General features: G+C 38.9%; 1 protein-coding gene across 4 annotated transcripts in view; it reads left to right on the top strand.

Moving 5' to 3' along the window:
- The window catches only part of tox (thymocyte selection associated high mobility group box), a 229,064-nt gene that overhangs the window by 138,630 nt on the left and 69,175 nt on the right, over window positions 1–21,259 (top strand). For 3 of the 4 annotated variants that reach the window (XM_033019775.1, XM_033019773.1, XM_033019772.1), the window contains exons 3-4: window positions 8,331–8,375; window positions 10,003–10,245. In XM_033019775.1, the coding sequence (XP_032875666.1) occupies window positions 8,331–8,375; window positions 10,003–10,245 (288 nt within the window). The remainder of the gene's footprint in view (window positions 1–8,330; window positions 8,376–10,002; window positions 10,246–21,259) is intronic. The other variant, XM_033019774.1, reaches the window with a different exon arrangement.

The raw sequence follows: 21,259 nt of genomic DNA, 5'->3' as shown, positions 1-21,259 counted from the left end.
AAGGCACAAAAACCCACAGAAAAAAGCGATCCATGGCTAACAAGAGAAGTTAAAGCTAGTAATTCAAATGAAAAGGCTTATAACATTGCCGAAAAGAGGACTAAGCAAGAGAATTGAGAATATTTCAGAATTCATGAGTAATGCAGCAAGAAACATAAATACCGACATTGGAAGTGGTTATGCTTATGCACAAAGATAAAGATTACTGAAGTTAATGTGGGTACCTTACAGACTGAATAAGAATATCAATATAGGAGAATAAGGATATAGTGGAGAAATTGAATACATATTTGTGCGTGATTTTGTGGAAGAAGTCCCAAAATAGCTCCAAAAGAAAGCAGAAAACAATAGGTCTAAAGAGAATAACCATTGATGTTAGTACAAAAATGATGCTGGGGACATTCATGGGATTAAAAGCTGATGACTCCCCGGGTACTGATGATCTGCATAACAAGGATTTGAAAGAGGGTGTTTGAGGATATTGATTGCACAGGTTGTCATTGCAAATTCCATGGATTCTAAAACTGATCCCAAAATTGGGAAGGTAGCATATAAAATTCCATCTTTTATAAATGAGGAAAAATGTAACATAACCAAGTTGCCTGATAAATCAAAGCTGGGTGCCACTGAGAGTTATGACGAGGATGAATCATGGTTCAATAGCATATATACAGGGTAGGTGAACAGTGATGACATCGCAGGTGCAATATAATGGAATAGAAAAATAAGTAGTTTTAAAATCATGTGAGATTGAATAGTGTTGGTGTTCAGGGAAGCCAGAGTGTCCTTGTACTTGAATTGTTGAAAGTTAATCTGTGGCTTCAGCAAGCTGGGAAGAATGAGGTGTCGACATTTTGATGTTAGGGTTCTATCTAAGAATGGTGCTTGATATTTACAGCAACTCCACTCTCCCTATTCCCTGACCACCAGTGATGTCCAAATGCAATTTCATTCTGGACAATGACCATAAATGTCTCTCCACCCAACGTCCATTCACTTGACATCCCTTCCTTCGATGCCCTTCTCCCAAACCAAGTTTGATTCTTTATTCAATCATTGACTAAAGTATCATTGAATCATTGATTCTCCCTTTCCATGGCTTCTCGCCACACCCAACTTTCTCTGCAATTCATGATCTATGAGTAGAGGAAAGGCATTTGTCCACACACTTTACACCTTATGTTTGAATACTGAGCAAAATAACAACACTGAACAATCTCAGTGTGTCAGACAGCATTTCTGGCGATATTCAAATTGGTTGTGATTAGTAGCAATGTTACAAAATTTTGAGATTTAAAAAATCAAGTCTGTAATTTATCCCATCAGATAAAGCATAAAAATAAGTTTAATTTGACACCTAATTCACTTTCATATCTCAAGTATTTAAAAAGTTATGGCCATTTTCATACTCGGAAATTAGCATCTTGTTCCCTATTGATTTTCTATGGACATAACAAAAAAGCTGTGATCGTGGACAGTCAAAAGCCCATAACCTTCTTAAAAATTAAGAGAACTGAATGAAATTTTCAGTTATCGTAGATTGAACCATTCTGAAACAAATATAAAATAATCTTACTTGGATGACCTGAAATTAAAGCATATAATTAGTTAGTTACCCAAGTGTAGCTAATTTCAAACTTCAATTACTAGATCTAAACATCTATCCATTTCTTAATAAATGATTAACATTTTTAAATAGCCTAAGTGTCCAAATAATATTCATAAATAATTCACAATAAAACATGATTTTAAAATCTCATTTACATTAATTTATAGGCCAAATGGAAGGAATTTAGTGTTTAATTGCTGTAAATTAAAGTCCATTTTAAATCAGCTTTCTAGTGGGATCCTGTGGAACGCGTTGGTTTAGAACGTTCACATTGCGGTAGATTTGTGCCCTCAAATGCCCAGAAAAATACTGCGGGATATAATGGGCCCAAAATGAGCTACTCGCAATATTAAACTTTGTATAAAGGGATCTTAAGAAGCCCTTTTTAATGTAAAAATAAGCAGCCTACCTTCTATTATTTGCTCTATGCAACCCTGACAGCTGCCGGTGGTCGCGGGTTTAGAGATTGATTTTTAAACTACTATAACTATTATACGAGGCCTTTAAAACTAATAATAGCTTTTGCGACGGGGTCTTCCAGCGATTTTTCGTTAATAATTAACTAGGCTGAACATCTTCGATTTGAACAGCCTAGAGAAAATCGCGTTTTAAACCCGCCCCCCTCTAAACGGCGCCAAAATCGCGCACACCCGCAGCGACAGATTTTCAGCGACGCTTCAGGTAGGCTTTGCAACATACCTATGATTAGCAAATATTTATTAGTAAAACAGTAATAACCATAAAATTATTAAGATCAAAAGCATAATCATGAGAAAATTATAAAAGAGCAGAATTATTCACCCCAGTGAGACTATACGAGTAGAACTTTGAAATAAGAGAGGTTGATCACTTTCATGGGATTATACTATTGGCAATAGTCTGTTCTGAAGCTCATCAACATTATGTGGGGGGAGGTGATCAAGTGTTTGAGGCAGATAAACCCCCGAGGTCTGAATTAGTGTATTTTAGGACATTGTAGGAAGCATGGAGGAGATTGGTGGGGCTAGGCAAGGGACAGGAAGACTTGAGGATGACTAATGGAACATAGAACAGTATAGGAAAATGCCCTTTGGCTCACAATGTCCATGCTGAACATGATGCCAAGTTAATCTAATCTCTTCTGCATGCAAGTGATCCATATCTCTCAATTTCTTGCATATCTATATGCCTCTCCTAAAGCCCCTTAAATGCCACTGCCATTTCTGCCTCCACCAGCACTGCTGCAGTACTTTCCAGACACCCACCACTCTGCACTTCTCCTTTAAACTTCACTCCTCTCACCTTAAAGTTATGCCCTCTAATCCTAAACCTTGCTAACCTGCGAAATAGGTTCTTGACTGTCTGTTTTATCTATGCCTCTCATAATTTTATATACTTCTATTAGGTCTCCTCTCAGCCTCCAAAACTTCAGAGAAAATAATCCAAGTTTGTCCAACCTCTCCTTATAGCTGATACCTTTTAACACAGGCAACATTCTGGTAAACATCTTCTGCATCTTCTCTAAAGCCTTCACATCCTTCCTGTAATCGGACATCTAGCACTCCAAATACAGCCCAACCAAAGTTTTATAAAGCTGCAACACAATTTATTTGACTGTAATACTCTTAAGACCCACTATGTGCCTTATTTTACTACACCACCTACCAATGTGAATATGACCTAGGATACCAAAATCCCTCTGCACATCAATGCTATTAAGGGTCTTGCCATTTGATCTTACAATCAACCTCCCAAAATTGCCACACCTCACATATGCTTGGATTAAACTCCATCTGCTATTTCTCCACCCACTTCTGTGGTTGATCTAAATCCCGTTGTAAATTCAGACTTTGTCAAAGTTCCTCACAGTCCGCAACTCCACTGATTTTGGTGTCATCTGCAAACTTATTAATCAACCCATCTACATTTACATCCAAGTTATTTTTATCTACAAACACAGAGGTCCTCGCATAGATCCCTGTGGAATGCCGCTGGTTGCAGATCTCCAGCCAAAATATCCCCCTTCCACCACAACTTCTATGAGTAAGCCACTTCCGAATCCATACAATCAAGTCACCATGAATCCCATGCATCTTAATCTTCTGGATCAGCCTACCATGGGGGACTTTATCAAATGCCTCACTAAAATCCATGTAGATAACATCCACTGCCCTAACCTCATCGATCACCATTGTCATTATTTAAAAAAAATTAGATTTGGTAACAATAGATAATAGGTGCAGGAGTAGGCCATTCAGCCCTTCGAGCCCGAACTGCCATTCATTGTGATCATGGCTGATCATCCAATCAGTACCCCGTTACTGCCTTCTCCCCATATCCCTTGACTCCGCTATCTTTAAAAGCTCCATCTAACACTCTCTTGAAAGCATCCAGAGAATTGGCCTCCACTGCCTTCTTTTTTTCTTCTTTTTTTTAGTATTTTATTTTATTAGAAGTAGGTACAATCATATAGCACCAAAGTACCTAATATATATTTTCATAATACATTTTATGTACAGCTTCTTTTTTTTTTTGTTATATTAAAGAAAGATTAGAATAAGAAAAATAAATTAGATAGTAAAGGATAGAAAGACGTGAGATATATAGTGTGTGAAGAAAAAGAAAAAAGACGAATGAGTGAAGAAAGTTGAGAAAAAGAAAATAGAAAAAAGAGAATAAAACATTAAAAAAAAAAGATTTTTTTAAGATAAGGAGATCATTGTTTATAATCTTGACCAACCCTCGTCCAGTCCTGAAACAGTTATTTTTTACAATTGTGTTGCACCATATGATTCCAAAAAGACGACAAATGGAGACCAACTCGTTATGAATTGGTCTGATTTATCCATTAGGAGGAATCGCATTTCCTCAAGATGTGCGGTGTCCAACATACTTGCAATCCACATTTTAAGCGTTGGTATTGATGTATTTTTCCAAAATTTAAGTATTAGTTTTTTTGCTATTATTAAACCATAGTTAAAAAATAAATTTTGAGATGTGTTCAATTTATTCCCATCATTACGCCAAATATAATCATTTCAGTATTAGGTTCCATTCTTATCTTAAATAATTTTGTAAATATTTCGAAAATATCACTCCAAAATCTATAAAGTTTTATGCAGGAAACTAAGGAGTGCGTTATAGTTGCATTTTGGGATAGACATTTATCAGAAGTGGCGGATATATTTGGATAAAATTTGTTCAATCTTGTTTTTGAATAATATAATCTATGTAAAATTTTAAATTGAATTAGATTATGTCTTACATTAATCAAACATTTGTGAATATATATTATTGCCTCTGCCTTCTGACGCAGAAAATTCCACACATCACCTGCTACGAACAGAGTCATGCGAACTGCCCTTAATTAGACCATTTTTTCCCCAAATGTGAATACGCCAAAGAATCCTCTCCAGTAGCTTCCATAGTGTTGGTGTGAGGCTCACTGACCTATCGTTTCCTGGATTATCTCTACTTCCCTTAAACAAAGAAGGGAAGTTGTGCCTTTAATTCAGAAAAATTGCAAGGACATAGAACAGTACAGCACAACAACAGGCCCTTCAGCCCTTCTTGCTAATTCAGCCTACTATGTTTGCATCAATCATGATGTTAATCTAACTAATCCCATCTGCCTGCACATGGTCTGTAACCCCTATTTCCTGCCGATGCATGTATTTATTTAAGCATCGCTATTGTATCTACTTCTACCACCACCCCCGGCACCTACCAGTCTCTATGTAAAACAACCTCTTACAAATCCAAAACGTCACCCATTCCTTCTCTCCAGAGATGTTGCCTATCCCGCTGAGTTACTCTAGTATTTTGTGTCTATCGTCGGTTTAAACCAGCACCTGTAGTTCCTTCGTTTAAGAAGAAACTGCAGATGCTGGAAAATCGAAGGTGGACAAAAGTGCTGGAGAAACTCAGTGGGTGCGGCAGCATCTATGGGGCGAAGGAAATAGGCAACGTTTCGGGGCAAAACCCTTCTTCAGACCGGGTTTCGGCCAGAAACATCGCCTATTTCCTTCGCTCCACAGATGCTGCCGCACCCGCTGAGTTTCTCCAGCACTTTTGTCTACCCTGCAGTTCCTTCCTACAGATTCCTCCACATTTGTTTAACTGTTCCTTATAGCCAATACACTCCTATCCCGGCAACATCTAAATGAACCTTTTCTGCAAAACCTTCACATCAATCCTTTAGTGTGCGACACCAGAACTACAGGCTGTTGAGTTTTACATTGATGATTGCCACAACAGACAGGATCTATTTGTATTTGGAAATGCAAGGACTGAGTAGAGATAGTCAGTTTAGTTCTGTTTGTGGGAGATAATTTCTTACAAATTAGATTGAGTTTTTTGTGGTCATGAGCAACAGAATTGACGAGGGCAGTGGATGTTGTTTAAATGGACTCTGCCAAGGCCTTTTACTAGATCCAATATGGTAGGATGGAGGTTAGAATACATGGTATCCAGGGTGAAGGAGCAAATTGGACTCAAAATTGACTTGGTGGTAAGAGGCAGAGGGTGGGAGTGGATAGCCGCTTTCCTGAATTTCCTGAACAGGTTTTTCATGCAGATAGTGGTGGCCATATGGAATAAGCAGCCAGGGGAGGTTGTATAGGTGGGTACAACATTTAAAAGACATTTGAAGAAGATTAGAAAAGGTTTAGAGGGATTAGGGCCAAAGGCAGGTAAATGGGACTGGGTACTGAAAGGTACCTCTGTTGGCATAGGATAGGAATAGGAATACTTTATTGTCACATGTGACTAGGCACAGTGAGATTCTATGCTTGCATACACAATGTATACAAATAGTGGCCACCCATGGCGCTGACAAAGTTACAAAGCACGCCAGCTCCGCCTTTTGTGTCATGTCTCCCCCCAGCATAGATGAGTTGGGGTGAAGGTCCTGTTTCCATGCTATATATTCCATGGGTCTACATGGATCTAGGGTGGCACAGTGGTGCAGCAGTAAAGTTGCTGCCTTACAGCGCTTGCAGCGCCGGAGACCCGAGACACTGCGGGTGCTGTCTGTATGGAGTTTGTACGTTCTCCCCGTGACGACATGGGTTTTCTCCGAGATCTTCAGTTTCTTCCCACATTCCAAAGACTTACAGGTTTGTAGGTTAATTGTCCCTAGTATTAATGTGTGGGGAACGCTGGTCGGTGCAGACTCGTTGGGCCAAAGGGCTTGTTTCTGCGCTGTTACCTAAACTAAACTACATCGAAATCATGAATATAGATACAAAATATAGATATAAAAATCATTCTTTGACAATCTACAGACTAACAGTAGAATCATTCAGAGGTAAATAGCAATCACAAAATAGATATGCAAACTTAAAATGATAAAAAGTGTATTTCAAGATTGAGGTGAGTATGCTCCATATGAATATTAAAGAGTTCAAGTTACATTTATTATCACATGCACCAATTGGTACAGTGAGATTTGAATTACCATACAGCCATACGAATAAAAAGAACACAATACACTATAGAATTTAACATGAACATCCCCACACAGCAGAGTCAACGTTTCCCACTGTGAGGGACAGCAATAAAGTTCAGTCCTCTTCCTCTTTGTTCACCCATGGTCGGGGCCTTTGAGCCCTCCGCAGTCGCTGCTGCGGTGGCCCGATGTTCAGTCCCTCTTGCCGGGATGATCGAAACTCCCGATGTCGGAACGGAGAACACTCTCAGCGGCTTGGTGTTTCCGAATCGGCCACTTCCTACCGGAAACCGCTGTTCCCGAAGTCCAGGGGCCGAGCTGGACGGAGAATCAACGCTGGCGAACCTCAGCAAAAGATCCCAGGACTCCACGATGTTAAAGTCGGTGCTGCCCGCGGCTGGATGCTCCACAACCACAGCTCCACAATGTTAAAGCAGCTGGCCTCACACTCTGGAGCTCCAACCCAGACCTCGCCCCACTCCGCGATGGAATTCAGTTCTGCGCCGCTGCTGAAGCTCTGGCCGGTCTCCGGCAGGAAAGGCCGTGCCAATCCAGATGGTAGGCCGCAAGGGGGGTGCGAAGATGCGACTCGGAGAAAAGACGCATCCTCGACCAGGAAGTGACTGAGAAAACGGTTTTCCCCTTCCCCTCCCACCCCCACATAAAAAAGACTAAGAAACCTCCAAAACCATACTTTTTGACACACTAAAAATAACAAAAAGGGTGAAATGACAGACAAACTGCTGGCGAGGCTGTCGCGCGCGGCACCACCCGATGATCAAGATGATTTTTTTTTTACATAAGATAGAAATCAGAAAATAAGAGAACGTTAGACAGAGAAAGATTCTGTAGATATTATCAAGACTAACAGCAAAAGTTCTGTGCCTTATCTGCTTTCTTTATGTGAATATAATCGGCAGGTGCTATGAATACATGAGGTCTCTACAAGTGCTGAAATAACATTCCTTAAGTATATTTATTTTAAATGAGGAAAAATGTACCTTGAGCACCTTAACAATGTTAACAAATTTCAGTTCTGAGATGTTTACGACAATTTTTTAAGGTAAAATATTTTGTTTTGATTTGCTCTGAACAGCATAACTTGGAGGTCATGTAATAAGGCACAACATAAAAAACAGTCTTTCTTTCATTAGAGATGTGATCTGTTTGCTAATTGTGTCCTGCTAATTTTGAAATGTTATGCTCTCTCCAATTATTCACAATCTTGTTTAGAGAATATGACCCAAGTTTATCCAGTTTTTATCATTACTCAACCCCATGTTTTTCACACAGAGGGTGGTGGGCATATGGAACAAGCTGCCAGAGGAGATGGTAGAGGTGCGTACACTTACAACATTTATAAGGCATTTTGAGAGATACATATCGGCAATACCAAGCACGAGGCCCAATTGTGAACTGCATCTAGTCAAAAATTATAGTGCTGTCACTATAAGAGCAGGGAGGTTCTACTGCAGTTGTATATAAGAGCAGGGAGGTTCTACTGCAGTTGTACAGGGTCTTGGTGAGACCACACCTGGAGTATTGCGTACAGTTTTGGTCTCCTAATCTGAGGAAAGACATTCTTGCCATAGAGGGAGTACAGAGAAGGTTCACCAGACTGATTCCTGGGATGGCAGGACTTTCATATGAAGAAAGACTGGATAGACTTGCTAGAATTTAGAAGTTTGAGGGGGGATCATATAGAAACGTACAAAATTCTTAAGGGGTTGGACAGGCTAGATGCAGAAAGATTATTCCCGATGTTGGGGAAGTCCAGAACAAGGGGTCACAGTTTAAGGATAAGGGGGAAATCTTTTAGGACCGAGATGAGAAAAACATTTTTTACACAGAGAGTGGTGAATCTGTGGAATTCTCTGCCACAGAAGGTAGTTGAGGCCAGTTCATTGGCTACATTTAAGAGGGAGTTAGATGTGGCCCTTGTGGCTAAAGGGATCAGGGGGATGGAGAGAAGCCAGGTACAGGATACCGAGTTGGATGATCAGCCATGATCATAGTGAATGGTGGTGCAGGCTCGAAGGGCCGAATGGCCTACTCCTGCACCTATTTTCTATGTTTCTATGTTTCTATACCCAACAAAAAGTAGCTTCTTGTGCCATATGACTCAACATAATTTCTGTGTATCCTCAGTTGATGTAAAATGAAACCATAACTTTCCTGATATACACTCCATCAATACCATTTTTGCTGGTGATTTTGCTATGTACCAGGCAGATGAGCCCTATTGGTATCCAATCATCGGCATTATAAACAGCAGAAAGAGCACGCCTCCTCACCTGCCCCTCCTGTGCCATCTGTAATAAGTACTGTTGGGTTTCACATTGCTTCATCAGTCACGTCAGCACCCAAGGAACTTGATTGGAAACAAGTCATCCTTGATGCCAAGAGAGCACATAAGAAGAGGAGAATACAGTACATTCTAAAGGTTGAGAGGCATTCTGTGCCATACATAAATACATTGATTTACATTATACAAATTTGGCCTTTATTTTGCCACTGTTTGTTTTATGTTACTGCCAGTGGCAGTTTTTAAGCACTTATAAAATCTTTAATTTAATTTACAACCTTTTAAAATGAACTACATTGGCATTAAATTGGAAAAATAACTTACAGGTTTCCAATTAGAATTTCTTGCTGTTTTATAAAATTAAATCTGGATTCCAGAATCTTGTGGTTTGATCTATATGGAGGGAGCACTGAATTCATCACATGCACTTTTCAATCCTTTATTCTGCCTGAATTGTGTGTTTTTACGATATTCTCCAAATTAAAATGATGGATTCTGCTTGATAGCACATTATAATTGGTGGCTAGAAATTCTATAATGAGTTCCATTTATCTCAAAGTTAAATTTATCGTGAATCTGGAAATTGTCTGAGGAAATCTTTTTTTTTTTTTTAATTTGCGATCATTATTAAAATATAAAAAATGCTGCTTCTTTCCACAGTCATATCCAGTCCCAAGCATTGGAGATGAAGATTTTGATATCCCTCCAATTACTCCTCCTTCAATGCTGGACCATTCACTCCTTCACCTGACTGACACAGATTCTGGCTACCACTCCCTCTGCCACTCAATGCCCCAGAATGGGATTCTTCAATTCAACCCGCAGAACATGAATCTTCCTGCAATAACAGTGTCTAATATGCTCAGCCAAGATGGAGCTCTGCTTTCAAACTGTCTTTCTGTGGTATGTACTTCATTTATTATTTTTCTAATCATGAAGCTTGTGGTTCCCCAAGTAATTGGTAATCTGTCTCTAACATTTATAGCAGTATACTGTCATTACATTTCTATTTTGATATATATGTAATTTTCCAAATCTGTCAATTACTGCATGACCTTCTGAGGGATATTATCAAATTGATTTATCTTGAATTTAATATTTCAACAAAGTTCAATCTTAAAATAATACAGCCAAAATATTACTATTTACATTCTTGCAGTACACAAATTGAATGGATTAAGCTGTCTGTTAAAATAGTGTCATTGACAAAATTGACGTATTTTCATAGTGATTTCTAACTTAAAAAATCACAACACACACAAATAATAAATGATTCCAAAGAATGAGAAGTGAATTAATACATTTCCTCGATGCTTAGCAACAGTAATTATTTATACAGCAGCACGCTGACATGGAGAAGGTAAATCACACGTGACATGAATTGAGGTGCAAAATGATATATAACTAAACATTTCCTTCATTTAGACTTGGGTAGTGTTTACAGGGTCAAACAATTCAAAACAACAAAGAAAGGGTCTCAGCGCAGAAAGCTGAGGAGAAGAGCTTGTTTTTCTTTGATGAACAAAGTATTTCTGATGGTTGCACTAAATATTCAAGAGGTCGACTGGAGAACTGTCAATTTCTGTCATATTCAAATCAGGTGAAAATATACGAATTGTCAAGAACTGCAGAATTAAATATGAGTATCTGGTTTACCGTGTATTTCATTACCTGTCAATGCTGAATTTTTTAATTAAAAAATAAAAGTAGGAAGGTTCTTTTAAGTTCCATAGGGCAATCGTTGAGCCAATAACTGGAGTACTTAGTGTAGTATTGGTCTCCTTATTTCAAAGGCTAGTGGAAGCACTTGAGATTTGTTTTACAAATACCAGTGATGGGAGATGACTTATGAGAGATTGTTATGATTATTTCTGCTGGAGTTTAAAAGAGTGCGAGACAACCTGATGAAAACATAAGATGCTGAGGAGTTTTGGGAGGGTGGATATGGAAAAGATGTTTCCACTTGTGGAAGTATCTAAAGCTAGAGGTTGTCAGTTGTGTAGCTAGTAGAGCTACTGTGTCACATATTCAGTGGCCCAGGTTCAATTCTGATGTTCGATATTGTCAGCACTTTCTGTTCTAACTGCATGGATTTCCTCTGTGTGCTTTATTTTCCTGTTGCTTCCCAAAGCCATGCAAGTTGGTAACTTCATTGGGCCACTCTGGGTGGTAGAATTTGGGGGAGTTGGTGGGAATGTGGGGAAAATAAGATTAGCAAAAGATTAATGTAAATGGGTGCAAACCAGATAATTCAGAGGACCTGTTTCAGCGCTGTGTGACTCTTTGACTCTTTCAGAATTAAGGGCCCCTTTTGAATATTGAGTTTAAGTGATTTTATTTGTTGTCACGTGAGGTTGCGAATCTTTTGAATTCTCACCCATCAATGGCAATGGAAGCAGAATCTTTGAAAATATTTGAGGAAGAAGTCACTGAATTCCAGATGCGCAAGGTCAGTGAAAGGTTATTGGGGCTGGGCAGAATTGCAGAGTTGAGATTAAAACCAAATCAGTTTACAAAATGACAGCAGTTTTGATGGCTCAAGTGGCCTTTACCTGATCCTAATTTATAAGTCCATTTGTTTGCTCTTGGCTAATGTCCTGTCTGCATCGCTAAATGTTGTGAGCTGTGGCTTCATTGGTTAGAATATTCTGCATTCACATATCAGGAAAACTGAGCAACAAAAATGTAATATTGTACTTTAGTGCAGGGTTGATGTTGCTTTTGGATACAGGGTTACATAAGTAGACTTAGAAGATCTCACTATTTTGATGAAGAATGGGCAATTTATCCTCCATTCATATAGGTACTGAAGATAGTGCTAAGGGAGGTGTTTGTTTTGCTTGTCATGTTGGGGTTTTATAAAACTTTGGTTTTCCACATTTGGAGTATTGTGTGCAGTTCCCTTCACTGCATTACAGAAAGGATATGAATGTTTTGGAAAAGATGCAGAAGAGGTTTATCAGGCTGCTGCCTAGGTTAGTGGGTATTAGCTCTACAGAGAGGTTGAACAAACTGGCATTAGAGTCATACAGCACCAAACCAGGCCCTTCAGCTAAACTTGCCCATGCCAACCTAGATGTTCCATCCACACGTCCCACCTACCTGCGTTTGTCCCATATCCCTCTAAACCTTTCTAATCCATGTACCTGTACAAATGTATTTTAAATGTCACTATAATACCTGATTCAACAACCTCCTCTGGCAGCTCCTTCCATATATCCACCACCTCTGTGTGAAAAAGTTGCCCCTTAGGTCCCTATTAAATATTTCCACTTTCACCATAAACCTATGTACTCTCATGACTCTGCATTAACCCTATCTATTCCCCGTGATCTTATACTCCTCAATAAGATCACCCCTCATCCTCCTGTGCTCAAATAAATAAGCCCTAGCCTGCCCAACTCCTCGCTATAGTCCAAGCCTCAAGTTTTGTTTACGAGGCCACATCCTGAACTCTTTCCAACTTAACAAAACTCTTTCTATAGCAGTGTGACCAAAACTGAACACAATACTCCAAATGCCGCCTCAACAAAGTTTTGTACAACTGCAACACAACATCTTAACTTCTATACTCAATATCTATTGTACCAAAGGCCTTCTTGACCCCCCTATCTACCTTGTGGTCACCTAAAATGATGCCACTTTTAAGGACCTATGTATTTTGTGTTTTTCTGGAACCTTGGAGCTTGAGCGGAGAGCTGATAGAAGTTTATAAAATTGCTAGAGACATAGATAGATAGGGTGGATAGTCAGAAACTTTTCCCACGATGGAAATATCAAATACGAAAGGGTATCACTTTAAGGTGAGAGGAGCAAAGTCTAAGAGCAATATGTAGAGCAAATATTTTGCACAAAGTGGTGGGTGTCTGAACCTGCTGCCAGGGGTGGCGGTGGAAGTAGATAAAATAGTGGCGATAAAAACTATTTTGGATAGGCACATGAATATGCTGTGAATGAAGAGATATGGATAATGTGCTGGCAGAAGTGATTGGTTTAGTTTGGCATCATGTTCGGCACAGATAAAGCCTGGTCCTGTGTTCCACTGTACTGTGTTCTACATATCACCAGTCTCCTGGTGAATAATTATTCCTCATTCAACATCACTGAAGTAAAATTATCACATGCTTATTTGAGGGAGCATACTGTACCCAGGATGGATGACAGATTCGCCACTTTTTGTCAGGGACTACAGTTAAAATAAAGCACTTGGGGATGTCAGAAAAAAATATTTTAATTGTCAGCAGTTGTCAGTGGTTGGGATGAGCATAGAAAGGAAATTGTCTGAAAATCACAAGAAAAATTGCTAAACATCTCTGGGGCATCACTAGTCCTGGGTCTGCTTGGTTTGATGGTCAAACCATGTGAGCTTCCCAAGATTTGTCTAGCCCACATGTTGTCATGATATTATTCGGAGGTTCAATGGATCAACTTGGCTTGATTCCATGTGGATACTAATCTCCTAATATCACAATTTTATTACTCTAAAGATAGTTGTTTTTAATAATGGCTTTGTGGTCACCTAAAATGAGGAACAATAGGTGAATAGTGACATATTTCATTTACTGATAAAATAAGATTTAGCAGTTTCCCCACGACGAACTTAGTGCTAAAGAGACTGTTGTCAGGCCATCTCTGTAGATGTATGGGTGAAGTTTAGGAACAGATCTTAAGCTCATTGGATGCTCATGGAACAATGGCATTGTTTGAAGTGTGGATATGGTAATAATTCAGAAAATTGCAAATGTGAAGAGAATTAAAGGAAAATTAAGATAGACAAACCTGCTGTTGGGAATTTTGATAGAGAAGACTAACAATAGGGTTGAGGATAAAAGGATTTCCCCAATCTGGTACAACAGGGAGGAGCTGAGAGAAATTCTGGATCTATTTTTAAAAGTGAAGCAGCCCATTGGTTTCCTAAGAAGATCCCTATTCTGCTTGATAGAAATAGGTTTACTACTCATCTGCAGAACTAGGATGTTCGAATTTAATTAATGACACCTATATTTACCAGGAGAACATGTGAGAAATAGTTGAAGTATTAGAACATTCGGCCCCTATTCATTGTGCACAGCTAATCTACTTCCTCAATACTGTTTTCCTGCCCTTGTACCCATATTACTTGACACCCCTAATATCCAGAACTGTGTCACTTCAAATGCAATCAGTGACCGAGCATCCAGAGTCCTCTAGGATGGAGAAATAGTTTATAGACAATAGACAATAGATGCAGGAGTAGGCCATTCGGCCCTTCGAGCCAGCACCGCCATTCAATGTGATCATGGCTGATCATTCCCAATCAGTGCCCCGTTCCTGCCTTCTCCCCATATCCCCTGACTCTGCTATCTTTAAGAGCCCTATCCAGCTCTCCCTTGAAAGTATCCAGAGAACCAACCTCCACTGCCCTCTGAGGCAGAGAATTCCACAGACTCACAACTCTCTGTGAGAAAAAGTGTTTCCTCATCTCCGGTCTAAATGGCTTACCCCTTATTCTTAAACTGTGGCCCCTGGTTCTGGACTCCCCCAACATCAGGAACACGTTTCCTGCCTCTAGCATGTCCAAACCCTTAACAATCTTATATTTTTCAATAAGATAGCCTCTCATCCTTCTAAACTCCAGACTGTACAAGCCCAACCGCTCCATTCTCTCAGCATATGACAGTTCTGCCATCCCGGGAATTAACCTTGTAAACCTACGCTGCACTCCCTCAATAGCAAAGAATGTCCTTCCTCGAATTAGGGGACCAAAACTGCACACAATACTCCAGGTGTGGTCTCACTAGGGCCCTGTACAACTGCAGAAGGACCTCTTTGCACCTATACTCGACTCCTCTTGTTATAAAGGCCAAAATGCTATTCGCTTTCTTCACTGCCTGCTGTACCTGCATGCTTACTTTCATAGACTGATGAACAAGGACCCCCAGACCCCATTGTACTTCCCCATTTCCCAACGATGCCATTTAGATAGTAATCTGCCTTCCTGTATTTGATACCAAAGTGGATAACCTCACATTTATCCACATTAAACTTAATCTGCCATGCATCTGCCCACTCCCCCAACCTGTCCCAGTCACCCTGCATTCTCATAGCATCGTTTCGGAGTGAGTAGAACAGAAGAAGGGTCTCGACCCAAAATGTCACCCAATCCTTCTCTCCAGAGATGCTGGCTGTCCCGCTGAGTTACTCTAGCATTTTGTGTCTATCTTTAGTTTCTGAGTGAAATTGTTTCTCCTTGTTAAGAAGTTAACTCCTGAATTGGGTCATCGAGTTTTACCTTTCAGATAAATTCCTTTTTTTCCACCCATTCCTGCCTCTATTGCAGATGCACATTCACTGCTACCTCAGCTAATTTATTTCTCTCTTTTTCTAGTTGTTATGACATTTCCCAGACCCGACGAAGCATCCCAGATTGTTTCTCTTTCCACAAATGCAGCTTATCTTGCTGAGTGTTTTCAGCATTTTCTCTTTTTATTGCAGATTTCCAACATCTGCAGTCTTTTGTTCAGATTTTCAAGAACAATTTATAGTTTAGGGCAAAAGTATAAGGGAAGTTTTGAAAATAGGAAACATTTATGCTCTGAAACTCATTTCCTGTAATAATTGATCGGGGATTATAAGAGGGAAATTCCTGAGCATTTGTGGGTGAATTATTTGCAGGCTATTGGCAAAAGAGCTGGGAAATGGGGCAGAACGAATTTCCCTACTGGCATCCAGTCTAAAACAATGGACCGAATTGCCTACTGCATCATAACAATGCTATAATTGGTATTGGTTCATTTTGTCACGTGTACCAAGATACCGTGAAAATCTTTTGTTAGCGTGCTATCCAATTAAATCAGATCACACTATACACATATAATCACGCCATACACTAATATAAAAACAGAGTGCAGTTTGACAGCATTGTTGCATTATTGTTGCAGAGAAAATGTCCAGCATTCACAAGGAAGGTAGGTTGGAAGATCAGCACATCCCCTAATGTATGGGAGGAGCGTTCAGTAGTTTGGTAAAGTGTGGTACCAGTCCTGTGGCTATTTAACATTTCCTAATTATCCCATGTTTTTGCTGGTATTTGCTTCTCCCTATACAGTGTATGTGACCAAAACAACAGTATCAGTTATGCACTGCTAAAATAAAACAGATTTAACACGAGTGACAGTTACAAGTGAATTGGATTGTCCATCTTGCCCTGCATATGATAACATTATGTGCTGCTGATCTAACCAAGAATAACTCTTGCCAATTTGTAGTGGTAGCCATTCCAGGCATAAATCATCGGGGGACTGATACCAAATTTTGCATTCATGCTTTGTGTCTAACTCTTGTGTAGGCTGGGCTGTTTTTACACATGGTCAACGATAAAATCATTTTGACAACTTTCACATCAGTAGTTGCACACCATGTCACAGGGGACTAAAGAGAAATGCTTCTTCAGATCTTCTCTGAAAACATCAGTGCATTCAAATGAATGATGACTGCATTTTTTTCTGCATCTAAAGAGTGGAGCTTCAAGGAGGTTATTTTAGCAGGCAGAATATAAGCAGTTTTTATGTGGGGGTAAAAAATTTAAAATAATAAATTGTTCATTCTTATCTTGGAAAATGGGAGAGGAAAGATTAACTAAAAAATATGTTGCCAAGTAAACTTCAGGAATACAGTCTTTTAGAATATTGACTGCTTTAAACAAGCTGACAATTTTTGATTTATTTTTGTTGGCAATCAACATTGCTGAGCAAATTAAAAAACAAATGATAGGGATGAAGGAAAGGTTGAAAGGAATTAGTATTGCAAAATAATACCAAAAGCATAAAATGGACATATATTCCAGAATTATGTGTAGTAAATTGTGCCATAATAGCTTTAACAATGGCTGCTTGTGCAAGAGCTGGTCACAGGAAGAACGTACAAATTCCGTACTTACAGCACGAGTAGTCAGAATCAAACTTGGGTCTGATGCTGTAATGCAGCAGCTCTACTATTGCGCCATTTTGCTGCCCAATCTTAGACATGTTGTTATAGTAAAATAATCAACATTTGAATAGGAGGAGGCCATTCAGCTCTTTGAACTACTTCTGTCTATCAAATCCTGTATTTCAGTAACCAATCATAATTTGTTAGATTTGCCTTCAATGTTTAACCTTTACAATAGTATCAGTCTGCCTTGACAGAAACTAGCAAAAGTTGCATGGGAGATTATTTTTGAAGACAAAAGAGTTGAGTAGAGAATGCACTTTGCAATATGATGCACAATGCAATTGGGGGGCAGATGTAAAATGCACAGGTGCTGTGCATGTATCAAGGGTTCAGAAACAAGAGGCAAAATATTGGGGAAGAAGGGGCTCTAAGATGTGCTTTCCACAGAGCTCCTTATGAGACAGCAGAACCAGGACCAGGAGTGGACACCACTTCTAAACATTGTCTTTGACTTATTCAAGCTGGAAACATCAGGCCGCAAATGACATCTTCTCACATCATCTCTCACTAATCCCAGTCATTCATCTCTCCTTAGAATTAGTTTATTTTAGTTTAAATACAGTGTGGAAACATGCCCTTCGTCCCACTGAGTCCGCACCGACCAGCGATCCCCGCACATTAACACTATTACACACACTAGGGACAATTTACAATTATGCCAAGCCAATTAACCTACAAACCTATACGAGTGTGGGAGGAAACTGGAGATGCTGGAGAAAACCCATGCAGGTCATGGGCGAACATACAAATTCTGTACAGACAAGCACCCGTAGTCAGGATTGAACCTGGGTCTCTGGTGCTGTAAGGCAGCAACTCTACCGTTGTGCCTCTGTGCCGTAATTACAATTCCTATCTCTCTTCCAATTACAGCCTTCCACCTCCTTTCAATAATGGCCAACATCCCCCTCCTCCATATCACAACCTCCTTCTCCCTTTCGCAATCACTCTCTCAGGCTTCCCAATTACTGTACATACGTCGACTGATTGTGGCCTCACTCCATCCTTCCAGTCACAGTTCCCTCATTCCTCAACCTCTGTTTTTCTGACCCTTCTTTCCCTTCACCGTAAGCTCTGCTATAACTCTTTCCTGCAACATCACAGCCTTCCCATCCACCATTTTCCTTCTCTCCACCCAATTGCAACTCTATCAGCCGTCCTTTTCCCCACCGTATTTATAAATGGTTACTTGTATGCTCTGGTTATTTTCAGCCTTTGCATCATCCTCGTATCGGCAAATCAGTTTCTATTGTTTAAATCTTTTACTTTTTAATGTATTTGAGGGATTTCTTCTCATGGTACCAATATTACCTCAACTTTTATCGGCAGCCTTAAATGAGTACAAATTAGAGCTTCTGTGGATCTTTTAGTGCTACATATTGAAGGAAAATAGCATAATTACTTTCTCCAAGAATGTGACATGTTGCGGACGATGCCAATGCGGGAAATTAATAGAAGTATAAACAATAAAATACCTTTTATACTGCATGGTGACATTTTCAGAATGGACATTGTGATAACATTATTGACTGCATCAAGATGTGGCACATTGCTAAATGGTAGTCACAAATATCATGCAGTGAGCTTACTTGAATCAAATCTCTAGTAGAGCTTCCACAGTTGTCGTGATGTGAGGAAAGTTGGTAATCGAGGACTGGATACCAATGTTACTCATAAGAGTATCACAATCTGAGTCAGCTGTTCCAAATGTACGTTGTTACACATTATTGGACTGAAAGCAAGTTAAGGTTTCCATGAGAGTACATGAGAATATCGTATATAAATGTACTACTATCAGTATCTAGGCCATCAGGCCTGTTTGAAGATCACCTATATTTCTGGGCATTTCTCATTGTCACAGCAATCTGTCAGGTTAAACAGAAAAAAATATAGCAATTCCCATCATATTCAGATACCAAATTAAATGTAACGTTCTTGGAAATAAAACACAGTGCAATTCTTCATATCATAACAAAATATTCTGCATACTGACAAATAATTAAGTTTATCAAAAATTATACCTTACAGTGAGAGCTTACTTGAAAATAGCCTTCTTTTAGAATTTTAACCGCGAATGATATGAATAATATGAATCGTTTACTGCTTGTGAAAATGATGATTGAAACTGTATCTAGACCTCGATGCAGTGTCTTTCTTGTGACAGAATGTGAACGTACATTGTATTAGCGCATCTATAAAACATTTAGTGACCAGATTGATGTAATGTAGCCAATAGCGTCATGTAAATCATTATATGTGTACCAGCACCTTGTTGTCTACAAAAAAAGGCACTGCCCAGATGTATGCAAATATGCAAAGTTAAGGTCATGGTTTAGTTTCAATTCTGTGCTCAATTAGTTGGCCTAGGCCCCAGGCAACTGCAGGAGTCCCACAATTCACTTCAGCCCCTGGACCAAGAATGGGAAGGAACGGCAGGCCTCTGGCTTATGCTCATTATCAAGTGAACCCCCACCAGAATGTCTGGTGAGGACCGCGTCCGGCTTTGATTGTGATACAACCCGCTGGCGCTCAACAAAAGAGATTTGGAAAGCATTCACGTTGTTGTCTCTTTTGACTAAAGATAAACATTCTGTAATTAAAATGTGTAAACTGACTCATGACATATAATTAGTGCACAATAGATGAAAAACATGCAGCGATATGTAAACATTGCTAAAATTCACATTATGACATCTGTGCCTTCTTTCTGAATGGTGATTTATGCAAAGTAGAAGAAACCCTTATGATATATATATATATAAATAATAACACCATATCTTGTAGACCAGCTTTAAAATAAACTAAATTTGCTCTGTTGTAGCTATTAATGAGGATCAAATCTTATAAATTTAAATCTTTGTATTACATAGTACTACCATTATTATTATTAATTACATAATAAACCCCTCTTCCGACAATTCTTCATTCGTGTTTTCAATCTTTTAGTTTATTTTAAGCAAATATATAAAAAATATACATAATAGAAATTGCACGTCTTTTATGCCCTTTGAGTTTTAAATTTGAATATATCTATAAAAACAGAGCCAGTTTATTTCTTTGTATTGCTTATGGCAAGACAGCTGTGGGTTTATTTGCTGGCTTCAAGAGCAGAAAAGGTCAATTTCAATCATGTTTGTAATAGCTCATTTTAGACAACTGCGTGCTGCTCTGCTTACAAAACATATTACAGTGAAATATGCAATTACTACAACTCAGTTTTCTGCTGCAGAAACATTGCAGCATTATAGCATTACAAAAATAGAATGACATGCATAATGAAAGATTCCAAGATTCACCCAAGGCATTTATTCTCTTCACCTAAATGTTCTCAGTGGTAGCAGAGTATCCATTAAGAGCTACTATGAATTATGGTAACCTAGCAACAGTAGAGAGCTTGTAGCAGCAGCCAAGAATGAAATGGATGACTGATAAAATGAATTTTCTCTGTGCATTAGGCTGTTGAAACTGTCTTTTCTTGTGGAACATAAAGTGCATTTATTTGTCTCATGCATTTTATATTAGAAAATTATTTGAGTTCCAGGGGCTTGAATCGTTTTGCTACAGGAGATATTTGATTTTAATGTGTTTTACTAAAACGAGTAATAAAAAGGGTTTGCTTGAATGTAATGGAAAAACTGAAAGCACTGAACCATCTTCTGTAGTTTTTTCAGCAAGAAATGAAAACACGAATTATATATTTCAGGTTTCCTGACTATCTGAATGAAAGTATTGAAACAATTCACACATGAACACATTGCTTGCAGGTTGTGATATTTAAATGTTATTCCAAAAAAGAAATTGCTAATACATGTCACAACTGAGAAATTCAACACATTTTTAATTGAGCACTAGCAATGTTTTGGGGGAAAAGAGAGTTTCATTGATTGTTTTTCATGTTGATGCTTAATTAAATGCAATAAATTTAATTTCAGTATTAATAGACCCAAAA

This window comes from Amblyraja radiata, chromosome 4 (genome assembly GCF_010909765.2).
Source record: "Amblyraja radiata isolate CabotCenter1 chromosome 4, sAmbRad1.1.pri, whole genome shotgun sequence".
Taxonomy (NCBI): domain Eukaryota; kingdom Metazoa; phylum Chordata; class Chondrichthyes; order Rajiformes; family Rajidae; genus Amblyraja; species Amblyraja radiata.
Note: the sequence above shows the minus strand (reverse complement) of the source record. Positions and strands in the feature narration are given on the sequence as shown.